The 13,583-nt window shown below is 35.5% G+C and overlaps 1 protein-coding gene across 3 annotated transcripts in view; it reads right to left on the reverse strand.

Moving 5' to 3' along the window:
* SAMSN1 (SAM domain, SH3 domain and nuclear localization signals 1) overlaps window positions 1-13,583 on the reverse strand; it is a 144,319-nt gene that overhangs the window by 81,040 nt on the left and 49,696 nt on the right. For 2 of the 3 annotated variants that reach the window (XM_035709345.2, XM_025449622.3), the window contains one exon: window positions 4,755-5,101. In XM_035709345.2, the coding sequence (XP_035565238.2) occupies window positions 4,755-5,101 (347 nt within the window). Of the gene's footprint in view, window positions 1-4,754; window positions 5,102-6,246; window positions 6,325-13,583 lie in introns of those variants that run through there. The other variant, XM_025449627.3, reaches the window with a different exon arrangement.

Consider the following 13,583-nt stretch of genomic DNA (forward strand, 5'->3'; position numbering starts at 1 on the left):
TAACATTAGAGTTGAGCTTTGGAATCATTAATCAGGTAGATTAGTCAAGTAAATTAATCTGGTAATGACATGTCATGTTGATTGAAGGAAGTAGACCAGGGTCAGAGAGACTGGGAGAGATTGCCAAGGTGGAGAACAGAGAAAGTAAAAGAGGCCCACAAATAGCTTATCCTGCTTTGGTCACTCTTCCCCCACAGATCAGTAATTTTCTTGGTCAGTATAAAAACTCTCATACCACTTAGCAGTGGGTCTATGGGTCCCCAGAGCATTTTCCCATGTCAATAATTAGCATAACCACTATTCCCCATTTGAATTGAAAGGTTAATTGTAAAATATTTTGTTCCTTTATTTTTTTGGTGAGCTTTAGCACACATCCTGTTCCTCTCACTGAAACAAAATTTTCCACTGTCCACACTTTCTCTTCTGGTGCAGTTGTGACAGGTTCCAATACTACTCCAACAAGACCTTAGCTCTCCACTCTTCTCATCCTCTTCTTAGGTACTTTAAGATGCTTTAAGTAGAGCTCTATTTATTTTCTCACCTTGAGATTCTGTATTTAAACTTCACCTTTTTTTTCTTTGATTTTTATCTCATTTTCATTATTACCTTTCCATCCACACTATATTAGAATTATCCTGTACTTGAGTTCTGTTATTTCAGGTCTTTTACTTTCCTTATTCCTGAAAGAGCTTTTGCTATTATCACTTTTTAAATGTATCACACTATTTTTATAAAATACTTTGGACATATGAAGGGAGAAATGGATATTTACTCCCCCTTTTCATGTCAAGATTACTTTGATTTGTTAATGTCACACAAAAAAAGTTGTTTATCCTTCTTATAAATCTGAAAAATAGTCCTAGGTTTTGAAAAGTATGTTTGCTATTACCATAACATCATATTAAAGGAAGTTCTCATCTTCTTTACAACATATACATTTCATTCTTTCTTGCCCTTCTTCTCAACCAAGTCTCTTCTGACTCACTTTCCTCTTTTGTTAAGATGTTTCAAACTCTTAGCATGCAGAGCTTCTTTGTAAGTACCCTTTAATCACTCTTCTTGTAAACTGATTGTAAACACTTGGCTTCAAATATTATTTTTGGTTATCTCCACTATTACCTTTTTTAAAAATGCATCTGAAATCCCCTCTCTATGCCACTCACCTCAGATATGAAAAAAAAAACAACAAAAAAACCCTGCATCTCAAGGAGTTTTCTTTCACACTTCTCTTGTGGAGTATACACATTCATAAATCTGGTCTTTTATCTTTCTCAGTTTATATCAATTCCTTAATCACTTATCTTTCCCCACAGTCCAAATCCCATAGACCTTGCAAATGACTAATATCTGTGTGTGTCTCGTCCTCCTCCTGTTGACTTCTGTGAAAAGCCCTTCACAAAGAATACATTTCCCTGTCTGGTTTCAGTTTGTTTATGGTATCTTGACTGAATAAAATGTTGCTTCTTCCCAAGCCTAGCACAAGTCTCTGGATTCTTTGGTTTGGGTATGAATTTTACCTACTATCACCTGAGTCCTGTCACCATTTCCTTTCACCTTCCCAACAGCCCTGCATGGTAGATGTCAATAACCTTTTCTTACAAATGAGTGTTTTCAGTACACAGAGTCACTCACAAGAGAGGAGACAAGCAGGTCTGAAAGCAATGTCCGAATCGGAACTAGTAGGTTAAAGGAGGGTGAGGGGTTTGCCTAAATTCACTGTTCTGGTGATGTCAAAACTGGTGTTAAACCCAGTTCTATCAGAACCAGCTTTGAGGTATGAGCCTGTAGTGGGATTACCAGGGAGTCAGACTAGGGTGGATAAGAACTTTCTGGAAGACAAGTCAGTTTCAGGTAACCTGAAAACTCTGCTTTGCTAACAGGATCAAAGACTCTCGGAATCTACTGTTGCTGAAATAGCTGAAGTCAAGGAGAAACTAGTGTCTTTGTGGATTGGTTTCATTTTCTCTGAAATGTGAGGTTTTGGCTCAGCGCCAGCATATCTACATATGTTGGTACATGAAAAAAAAAATCTGGTCACACTTTTACCCTTTAAAATTGCAAAAATGTCACCTCTGACTACCTGTCATTGATGGTAAGTAACACTCATTTCAGAAGCACAACTTTTCCCTCAACACAATTTGCCTTCTGTACCTTCTATAGAAGGAAAGTGAAAGTATAACCTAAATAATAACCCTGCAATTACTACAGAAAAAAAATACCAGCTATGCTAAAATGAAACGGGGTATTTTTCACTTGGTATTATTATAGAATATATGTGTAGAATATAAAAATAATGATTTGCACTCATCCAACTTCTTTCATTCTGTGTCTCAAATCCCTGAGTGTAAGTGGTCTCATTAAGTTTACCAAACCAATTTAACTCTAGCATGTTCTTGAACCCTCTCTCCAAATCCAGCGAGGTTTTCCTGTCACAAATACTGAACATTATCATCTGAAATTCTGAATATTCTGTAGATACGTTTGACCTTCTGCAGATAAAATTCATTTACTTAATCATTGAGTTATGTACTAAAATAGACAAAACCACCACCACCAAAAAAAAGAAAGAAAACTGTTACTATGTATATATACTTAAATCTAGACACACATTCACAGACACACATACACAATAACTTTTAAGTATAACCAGATTAATATAAGAACAGAAGAACAAGAACAAATATCTTATGTAGATGTATGGAAACAAAGTGCCCTGGTTTCTAAAACTCCACTCATTAGTTAGCAAATGCCACTCAAATATTAATTGAAGACCCATGATATCCTAGGGACAATGGAGGATACAAAGATAAATTACTGATAGCAAATAAACAAATGCTCAACTAATTCCACTATAGGTGGAATACGGTAAGCTCCGTGAAGACAGGGGCAGTGTACGTATTGTTTGGCTTTGTATCCCCAGAGCCTAATATTGCAAAGTGGTATACAGGGATGCCAATATATGTTTGATAAATCTATAATGAAAGAATAATGCCCTTATGTTTTCTCGAAGTTCAAAGGAAGGAGTGATTAATTCTATCTGGCATGACCCAGGAAATCTTTCTAAAGGACAAAGTGGTCTGAGCTTTATGGGCTAGTGTCCTGGTTAGAACGTAGGTGAGAACAATATGGTAGGAAGAGGCCAATACATAAACACAAAGACAGAGAGGCGGGAAAGTACAAAACAAGTCATCAGGAAGAAGCAAATCATTCCATTGTCAGTCCAGCACAGGAAAAGCACAAGGAAGTTGTAGACAAAGGCGAAAAGTTAAATGGAGGCTAGGCTACTAAAATACAGAACCGCTGTTAAGGGCTCCAGATTTTACTGCTGAAAGAAGCTCAAAATATGTGAATTTAGATTCTTACACCGGCTTTGCTACTTGCCAAGCAGTCATCATTCTTGATCCCAATTCTGAAGCTGTCAAGGGAAGTCTTCAGAAATTCCTGATTATATTACCAGTAGCTCTCTAAGAAAATACTCCAGGCAGAAGGCTGCAAAGCCCAGTGGCCCCAAAAGAGAAGATGAAGACAAGGAAATAGGAGAGATGCTCCTAAAAGTAACTGATGTTGGACACTTTATCCATTCCAAGTGTGCTCCTAAACACTTGTAATATTTAATGCGGTACTTTGAACACAGATTACTTTAGCTCTAGCCTGCAAAGACCTAACTTAATACACAAGTTTTGAAAGGTGTAAAGGGCCACAAGCCTCTTCAGAGGGCCCTAAATGCACCCCAAAATATGGCCTCTGTCTGATGAGAGACTGACTCTTAAAACAAAATGGCATAGAGTCAGGTTCCTGGAAACACAAAGTTGTTCCATGAATTGACTATAAGCACAAATGACCAAGAACTGTCATGAATAAAGGTATAAAATACTTGCCTTAAGAAACTTACAGTCAAGGTGGAAAAAAAGTTGCTCTTAGGTCTTAGGATGTTTGTATTATTTAATTTTGGTTTCTCGATTGTCTCATAAATTTAGTATTACTATTTCCATCTTAAAATTGAGAAAATTAAGATGAAAAGGTTTTAAATAATTTGCCCAACTCAAACAAGGAGCAGAGCTTGGATCCAAACCCAGATTTATGTAATTCCAGAGTCCATACTTTTTCTTTCATACCATATAGCGTTAGGGCCTAGTTTAGTGTACAGGAAATACTATGTCAGCTAAAAGCAGTATCCTTAGCATTAGACTGTCTAGATTCTAGATCTTGTCTCCACTTTTTGTTAGCTCTGTGACATTTTGTTAGCTTTTTTGTTAGACCTGTTGTTAACTATTTTGTGCCTCATTTTTCTCGATTGTAAAGTGGGGGACTTAGTATTAGAATAACATTCCCTATCTTACAGGGTTGTTGTGAGATTTAAATAAAATAGGAAAGTGCTTAGAGGAATGGCAGGCACACAGAAAATGCTTATTTAAATTAGCTATTATTTGTCAGTGAAACTTCATTACTGCAATGAGTTAGACAATTCAATCCACATCTTGATCTGAATCAACATCCAAAGTCTTCCTTCAACTAAAAAAGAATCTCTAAACAACGCTGTGTAGCAAATTTATTTGAACACAAGGAACATACACATTAGTAAGATGATAGGAAAAGTCATGAGAGCTTCATTGCTTTTTGGAAAGACAACTCTAGTTCTAGTAACTTTCCTGACACTGATGAATTTGACTGATTAGCACTTTTGTTATCTGTTTATTTCCTGCTGGTACAAACATCCAGGTGAGATGACACATTTCTTTAGTTCACAAACTTACCCAAGAATGTGGGAGATCCATATCTGTCCATGAAGACTTAAGTTGTGGTTGGTGAGTACAGTGGGAACAGTTGTTCCAAGTTCCAATTTGGGCAATTTGGAAATCAACACATGTCCAGAGAGGGTTTTCTGGAAAAGGCTGCCAGCTGGTCCACTTCTGAACTTCACCTTCATTGTGGGATAACATTTCTGCCAAATTGCATCCAGGTGAAGTACTGGATCTAGCCAGTGATGCAGAAATAGAATTCAGTCCAGTCTCCGTTTCTCCCCTTGTGCTAACGTTATTAATTTTCTTTCCTTGGGATTTGGCTAATTTCATACAGGAAACCAGTGTTTCATCTTCATCTTCTGAATGACAAAGAAAACTAAGAAGTAGATCTGTCTAATAATTTTGCACATGTAGAAATTATGAGTATTATATTTCCTTTTATATAGTAGAAATAAATGAACACCATAGAATAAGCCAGGAAGTCATTTAATTTCACAAAATAGTTTATAATTGCAATTCTTTGAAGAGTAATCCTTTGTATAGTAAATGACTTGCTTTTTTTTTAAGGTTTTTTTTTTAAAGATTTTATTTATTTATTTATTTATTTATTTATTTATTTATTTATTTGAGAAAGAGACACGAGCATGAGAGTGAGAGAAATGACAAACGGTGGGGGGGGGGGGCAGAGAAGCCAACTCCCTGCTGAGCAGGGAGCCTGATGGGGGGCTTGATCCCAGGACCCCGGGATCATGACCTGAACAGGAGGCAGACACTTAACTGACTAAGCCATTCAGGAGCCCAATGACTTGTTTTATAAAGACATTTACCCAGAACATTTTGAAACTGTATATAATGATTAAATTCAGTTTAACTACAATGCTTGAAAGCCACGTGAAAATAATATACTGAAAGATATTCGAGAAAAATTACAAATTAAAAAAAATTCCACACATTGTATCAACATAATATGGTGTGCTTATATTATTAAATTCTGTTTTTTATATTATTAAATTCTTAAAAAAATTTTTTGAGGTAATATGTGTGGAGCACATCATAAGGAAGTAAATGAAATATTCCCTTTACATAAAAATAATGAAATCTCAGTGGACATGGGCTGAAATCCTATTGATATATTAGTATTTTTAATACAAATCTATAAAGAGATTTATGTACACAGTGTTTCTCATGGTGAAATATTTTGGAAATGGAAAAACAGATGAGAATACAACAAAAAGAAGGTATATATTTATAGTATATAATTGATTAGTAAGACCTATATTTACATATGGTGAAGGGTCTGATGAAATTTCTGGTAATATACAAAACAGTTCCAGAAAATAGAAATATATGTTACCCATAGTAAATTGTACCATATCATTGAATCTCTTTTAGTTAAAACATTTAACTGGTGTAAGTAAAAGATTATGATTAATAGTATGTAATCGTGCGTAAATAAATGAGCATCCAAGTTGCATGTCATGATATGCCATTTTGCTGTACTCACATCAGAATTGATAAATACTGTTTTCTGTGGCCAAAGAATGAGGATAGTGGATAGTGCTGACCCTTCTTATCTCTTTCTCTCACTGTATCCCTGAGTCTGGTCTTGAAGGGAAGGAGAAATGGGGCATATAAAGCAAAATTCAGTAATAGGGTAAGAATATCTGTTTCACAAATAAATAAATTGGTAATTTAAAAACCCTCAACATTTAATGATCATTTTAAGGCCTTATCAAAATGGCCTTCATTTAATATATGCTAACCCAGTTCCCTTCTCAAAGAACTTTTTGCAGCATTTTGACTTCTTACTTATGGAGATTTATGAATGTAGGTTTCATCTCATTCAGACTGGACACCCTGTCTTTCTTGGTCTGAACCAGTTTCTGTAGTCTCTTTAACGTTCCCACTGATTTGACTGGGTCACCTGATTTTACAGCCTAGCACAAACACAGCTCAAGGTAAAGACAAATTATTCTTCACAAAAGATCAAATATAAAATGTGTCGAGATCATAAATGTGGGAAAATTAATAACGTGACCTTAAAACCTGTAGCCTGAGACAATTTTAAGCAATAACTTGAAAGCAGACCATTTTTTTGGTTTCAAACTTGTAAAATATATTACAACTGGCCAGTCATACTAAAGCAGGGCGTTTTTTACTTTTTCCGTTTTTTTTTTTAACTTCAAAATCCAGCCACATGGATTGAATCTGGAGCTATCTATAAATGAGTTGCTCGTGCTCAGTGTGAAATAGTGGAAAGGAACAAGGTCTTTGCAGGATAACAAAGAAGGAATGAGAGGTTTAAAGTTGCTCCTTTTGAGTGTTGGAACAGATTGAGGGCATGCACACACAAGAAAGCAAAACTCAGATTTTCTTCATTTTTCTGTTTGGAAATTTCTGATAAAACAGAATTACATTTTAAGTATGAAATGTTTTCAAATAATATACTTTTCTTTAAACAGCCTCCTACTTTTTAGGAGATAGACACTGAGCAAAAACAAAACAAAACAGCCAGGGCATTCTGTATTATGCTTCAGTTTGTAAGTGTCACTGGTTTTGTTACAGCAAAAAATATAGATAGAAGAATTAATACTGCGTAATGACTCAAAATTTCTTTGAAAGATACAGAAACACTTCCCACTAGTTTAACGTCACAAACTAGTTTGTATTTATGTTGATTTTATTTACTGTATTTAGGATAGCTTACTCTTAACAATTTCAAAATATTTTGGAAACTAATACTTTATGTGCTAAATTTAATACTAATTGGTCAAATGATGGTATTCTGTGCTGTTAACTAGATATGAAGTAATACATAGAGGAACACTTGTTTTTCATACAGAAATCTCTGGACTCAGAAATATTTTTGCCTCTGCTTTTGCCTCATTCTTTCCACTGAACAGCTGATAAATGACATCTAAATAGATACTGCAGTTTCCAAAAGGTGAATGACCTGCTTCCTCATTAATATTTGAATGAGATATATTGATAATAGTGCTTTCCAATCCTTTAAGAGAGACTAAGCCCAAAGAAATGTTTGCAAGAAAAGGATCTCTGGCACACAAACATTTCCAATCATTATTTTCAGCACTTACTCTTGGTCTTTAAGAATGACTTTGAGCAACCAGTATAAACTTGATATTCTGTCTCTGCATAATAGCACCTAAGTAGGAAATGTGATGTTTTGTCAGAGCAAGCCATACCTGTTTGCATTAAATAAGTGGGAAAATATTGAAATCATTTTAATCTTTCAGGGAGGCCTATGATGAGATTTTTCTTAGATATGCAAAATATTCCCTCTCTTTCCAAAGGTCATGCTCAGCTCAACACAATTTCTATTGCTATTTATTTTGGTATTATTTTCTCCTGAATTCCTTTTCAGTATTTTCTAAGTTACTCAGTTTTATAGGCCCTGTAACTCAAGAAGAGTCATTTTCTAATCTTTAGGCCCTTCCAGAAATAATAAGGTGACATTGCACGACCATTGAGCATGATGATTTTCTTTGTTGTACTTCTTTTCATATGGCAACCTCCTCCTAATACAGCCAATGCTTAATTGCTCCTCTGAAACACTGGCATCAAAAATGGCTTTCTCCCTCCCCTTGTGAAAATGACTTTCACTTGATATAGGGATAGGTGTTATATACTGAGGTAAATGAGTTTCATATTAATGATTTGCCCCTTGGAGGAATGGAAGCATTTGTATAGAGTCTAAATTCATGCATGTGAGATCTCATAGAGCAGAGGTGTTAAAACAAACTGACCTCTTTTTATTTCATTCAGACTGTATCATAGTCTTTTTAAAGCACAATCTCATTAACTTTTGTATCTTTAATCACTCACGGATCTTTGAGTTAACACAGATCATTTTATTCATTTTTGAATCCCATATGTCTAGGATAGTACATGGCTAGATAATGTTTGCTAAATGTAAATATACTCTTGAGTTCATATATATATTTTATCCACCAAAAGGATTATCTGTAGTAAATTTTCTTACACTGGACTGAATACTCTCTAATGGCAAAGTACTTTCAAAAAAACCGTCTCTTGCTATCAGGTGGTACATACCTGAGGGATGAAAGTTAGAGTAAATATTATGATAAGAGACATAGAATCATTAAGATTATCTGTTAAAAAGAAATCTTTTAGAATATTTTCAAAATTATGTTAGTCACTATAGTCCCCTAATCTGTTACCTGTGTGTTTGTGCTGGATTTGATTAAAACTTATAGTATTGAGCCTTTTAATTTCCAGATATCTTCTAAGAAGACTTGTAAATTGAATTTACCATTCAACCAATCCACAAACTTTTATTTAGCACACCACTGTATGCCAAGCAGTATCACACATCCTGGGTATATGGCATTGAGCAAGTAAAATGAGACCCCTGTTTTCATATACTCTACATTTTAGAGGGAAGTGACCTACCATAAACATATAAACACATATATAAACAAGAAAATGTGACATATGTTATGCTAACAGTTAAAAACATGACTGTGGATGGGGAGGGTTACAAATTTATGTTGGGTGATGGGGAGGGTGTGGCGGTCTCACTAAGGATACTGAAACTGAGGCCTGAATTATAAGAAGGAACAAGATGTGAAGATGTGGAGACAGTTTTGAATTCAGTGGATGGTCAGGTGGGACTTTTCCAGAACTAAGATTTGCATGACAAAGAAGGGCAGCTCAGGTATAGCAGGGGGGAATTCTTGCAGGGATGCGATTTGTGCAAAGATTCTTTTTTTTTTTTTTAAAGATTTTATTTATTTATTCATGAGAGACACACAAAGAGGCAGAGACAGGCAGAGAGAGAAGCAGGCTCCCTGCAGGGAGCCTGACATGGGATTCCATCCCTGGTCTCCAGGATGACGCCCTGGGCTGAAGACTGCGCTAAACTGCTGAGCCACCCGGGCTGCCCATTGTACAAAGATTCTAAAACTGAACCTCCTGGAAGAATTCTTAGCATATACCAAAGGAAGGGAACGGAGGGGAGAGTGTCTTAGGATGAGCCAGAGACCTGACAAAGGGTCCTCCAGAGGCTTTTCTGGAACAGGCTGAGGAACATGTATTTGTCTTAATCAGGATAGTGACACATTTGGTTTCCATTTTTATTCATCTTCCCCTCTTTACTGAATTTTGATCATCTTTCTTTTCAAGGGATTTTCTCAAAAGCAACCAAATATGCTCTGATCTTATCCATCTTTAATTCACCATATTTTATTTACCACTCTTTCTGCTCCCCGATATGCTTCTCAGAAAAGTTAACCGTGTATGCTTTTTTTTTTTTAAATTCTTCTAATTTCTCATCCTTTCAACTCCCTTCCATGTACTTGTCAATCAGTTTTTGCCTCTACCATCCCAATTAGATTGCTTTTGTTTCCCAGTGAACCATTCTCAAGCTCCATTATTGCTTGTATGCGGCAATATTGACCATAATGACCTGCAGGAAACACTTTCTTTTCTTGGCTTCTAGTTTTCCTTTCACCTTTTCTGGTTGGTCTTTCACTAACTCATGTGCTAACAAATCCTTTTCTCTCAAAATTAAATGCTTAAATTCCTTTACAACTAGCTCTGGGCCCTCATCTAATATTACCATCATTTTTTTTCTCACCTACACACACACACACACACACACACACACACACACACCTCTTAATGCTACTTATATGCTGATGGTTCCCAATTTATTTCTCCAGGGGTTTCTTCAGAGCTTCAGACTCACATATACAACTGTCTCTCTAAAATGACTATAAGCACTATTAAGACTGACCTCTACACCCCCAGACATGATTCTCATCTGGTCGTCTACTCAGTGAGTACCATCTTCATCCACCCTCATGCACATTCCATAAATCAGATTATCACTTTTGCCACTTACCTCTCCTTTGTTTACTTATGTTTTTTTCTGTTACTAAATTTGGGTCTATTCCATTACTGAGTTTGGTCTATTCTTGAATAGGTCATTTAAGTGAGTCTTGAATCTTTTTCACCCTAGTTTAATCTCTCATTGAAACTACTGCCAAGTCTGTAACTGGTTTCCTTTTAACTTTTGCCTTTCTTCAGTTGATTCATAATACAATGTTGGAGTTCTCTGCGAAGATGTAAATCTGATGATATTACTACCTTGTTTAAATTACTGCAAAACTTCCCAGTGTTTTTTTTTTTTAAGATTTTATTTATTTATTCATGAGAGACAGAGAGAGAGACAGACAGAGGCAGAGACACAAGCAGAGGAAGAAGCAGGCTCCCTGCAACGGAGCCCGATGCAGGACTTGATCCCCAGATCTGGGATCATGCCCTGAGCTGAAGGCAGACCCTTAACCTCTGAGCTACTCAGGTGTCCCCTCAGTATTCTTGAAATCAAATCCAAAATATTTGACTGGGTCTATAAGACCTATGTCCACGTGTCCAGGCTCCCTTCATACTCACAAGGTAAAGACGTTTAGATTCCTAAATTCCAGTGCTCTTTTTTTCTCAGTATTCTTATGTATGCTGCTCTCTCTGCCTGGGGAGCTTATTCTCATTTTTCTGACCTGGTTAATTCCTACTCACCCCTGGAGTTTCACCCTAAATTTCATTTTTTCAGAAAGATCTTTCCTGACTCCCAAGTCCAAATTAGGTCCCTATCCTTTTACCTTCATGGCTTTCCCCACAATTTCAGATTTATGTTTTTTTGTCAGCATTGGAAGGCAGAAACCCCATAACCTTCCATATAGGTGCCATGCAGTATTCTTAGTACTATAACATTGTTGATAGTTGGTACTCTGTATGAATTAGTTGAAGTAATAATATGAAGTGAATGAAAGAATGGATGAGGATTTGATTTGGTAAAATCTATTTCTTTAAAAGGTAATGATGCTGAAGAAACTGTTCCACATCACTTGCCATCAGGGAAATACAAATCAAAACCACAATAAAATACGACCTCACACCTGTGAGAATAAAATTAACAAGACAGGAAACAACAAATGTTGGAGAGGATGTGGAGGAAGGGGAATCCTCTTGCACTGTTTCTGGGAATGTGAACTGGTGCAGCAATTCTGGAAAACAGTGTGGAGGTTCCTCAAGAAGTTAAAAATAGACCTGCCCTATGACCCAGCAATTGTACTGCTTTGCTTCAACGTGGATGGAACTGGAGGGTATTATGCTGAGTGAAGTAAGTCAATCAGAGAAGGACAATCATCATATGGTTTCACTCATATGTAGAATATAAGAAATAGTGAAAGGGACTATAAGGGAAAGGAGGGAAACTGAGTAGGGAAAATTAGCGAGGGTGACAAACTATGAGATACTCCTAATTCTGGGAAACAAACAAAGGGTTGTGAAAGGGAAGGTGGGTGGGGGGATGGGGTAACCAGGTTACCGGCACTGAGGGGGAACTTGATAGGATGAGCACGGGGTGTTATACTATATGTTGGCAAATTGAATTTAAATTAAAAAAAAAAAAGTAATGATGCAAAAAACAGAATTAGGGATTGAGAATGAGAGGAGATAAAAGTATTGCATTTAGTTTACTTATAATTTTCCTCTAACAAAATGGCAATTATATGTGAATATAAGTTAAAATATTTTTCATAAATGTATTTTACTATGTATATACTCTATCTTTCATATATAAATGTGCATATCCTTTAGGTCATTTTACTCACATTCCTTAAATAATGTAAAAATTTTATTAGAAGTGTTAGATTAAATACACCTCACTTTCTGACACTTTGCTTGACTATTAGGATGACAGAATAATTTTTAGAAATAGCATCAATGAATTATTGAACTGGATTAATCTTACAACCATATATTATGAGCTGGGATGGAACTTGGACATCTAGTCTACCAGCCTATTTAAAAAATGAGAAAAACCAGAGAAGCTAAGTGGCTTATCCAGAGAAAGATAATTCATTAATAATAGAGCTAGGATGAGAATCAAGTATTCCGACTTTTAATCCAATGTCCTTTCTCACAAGATTTTTAGAAGCCAGCATAATTACTAGTTATCTAAGATTGACAGCTAAATTAAGAGCAACTAAATCCACAGTTTTGTTTAATAAGTTAAATATGGTTCTCAAATAGAGGATAAGTATCAAGTAGACACTCTAAGAATTATATTCCAATTCTCTTTTACATATAAATATATTCTTTTATTTTTCTTATTTATATGTTATATATTTATGTGCAGAGGTAAATACATGAATATATATGTATATTAAACACCTCATAAACACACACACACACACATATCTTCTTTCTTATATTTGTTTCACTACAAGGGAACTTAAATTTTTTTTCAGTAGTATCTCTTCTGTTCACACAGGATAATTTAGGCTTATAGATACTAACTAAATCCAGGTCACCTAACTGTCTGAATTGTGTTCCCTTTATCCTTCTAATGAAAAGCTAGTTGGAAAGTAACATGATAGACTTTGTTCTTTTCTTGTTCTTCTGACTTAGAAAACTGTTCCTCTCTCGTGACCTCTTTAACAAGTATTCAAATGAAAAAGCCTGATCACTGATGTCTATTTCACATAATTTCCTCAACAGGGGAAATAGAAATCTTTTAAAATTAATATCTTGTTTTATTTTAAAGAAAGGCTGTAATGAACTCCCTGAAATTAAATCTCAGTTTCATGTATTTTGCATTGACAATTTTTTGAGGTTCTGAGTCCTCTGACCCTTCACTTAGTTACTAAAGATCTACCAATTTTAGGGCTTTACAAATACATTTTGTTTTTAATGCTCTCAATACACTATATTAAGTGAAAAATCAGTATGTAACTTTGTATAAAAAGTACAAACACCACTCTAAGTGGCTTTTTCCTCCTCTTTAAATACTCTGCA

The sequence above is a fragment of the Canis lupus genome, chromosome 31 (genome assembly GCF_003254725.2).
Source record: "Canis lupus dingo isolate Sandy chromosome 31, ASM325472v2, whole genome shotgun sequence".
Classification (NCBI taxonomy): Eukaryota; Metazoa; Chordata; class Mammalia; order Carnivora; family Canidae; genus Canis; species Canis lupus.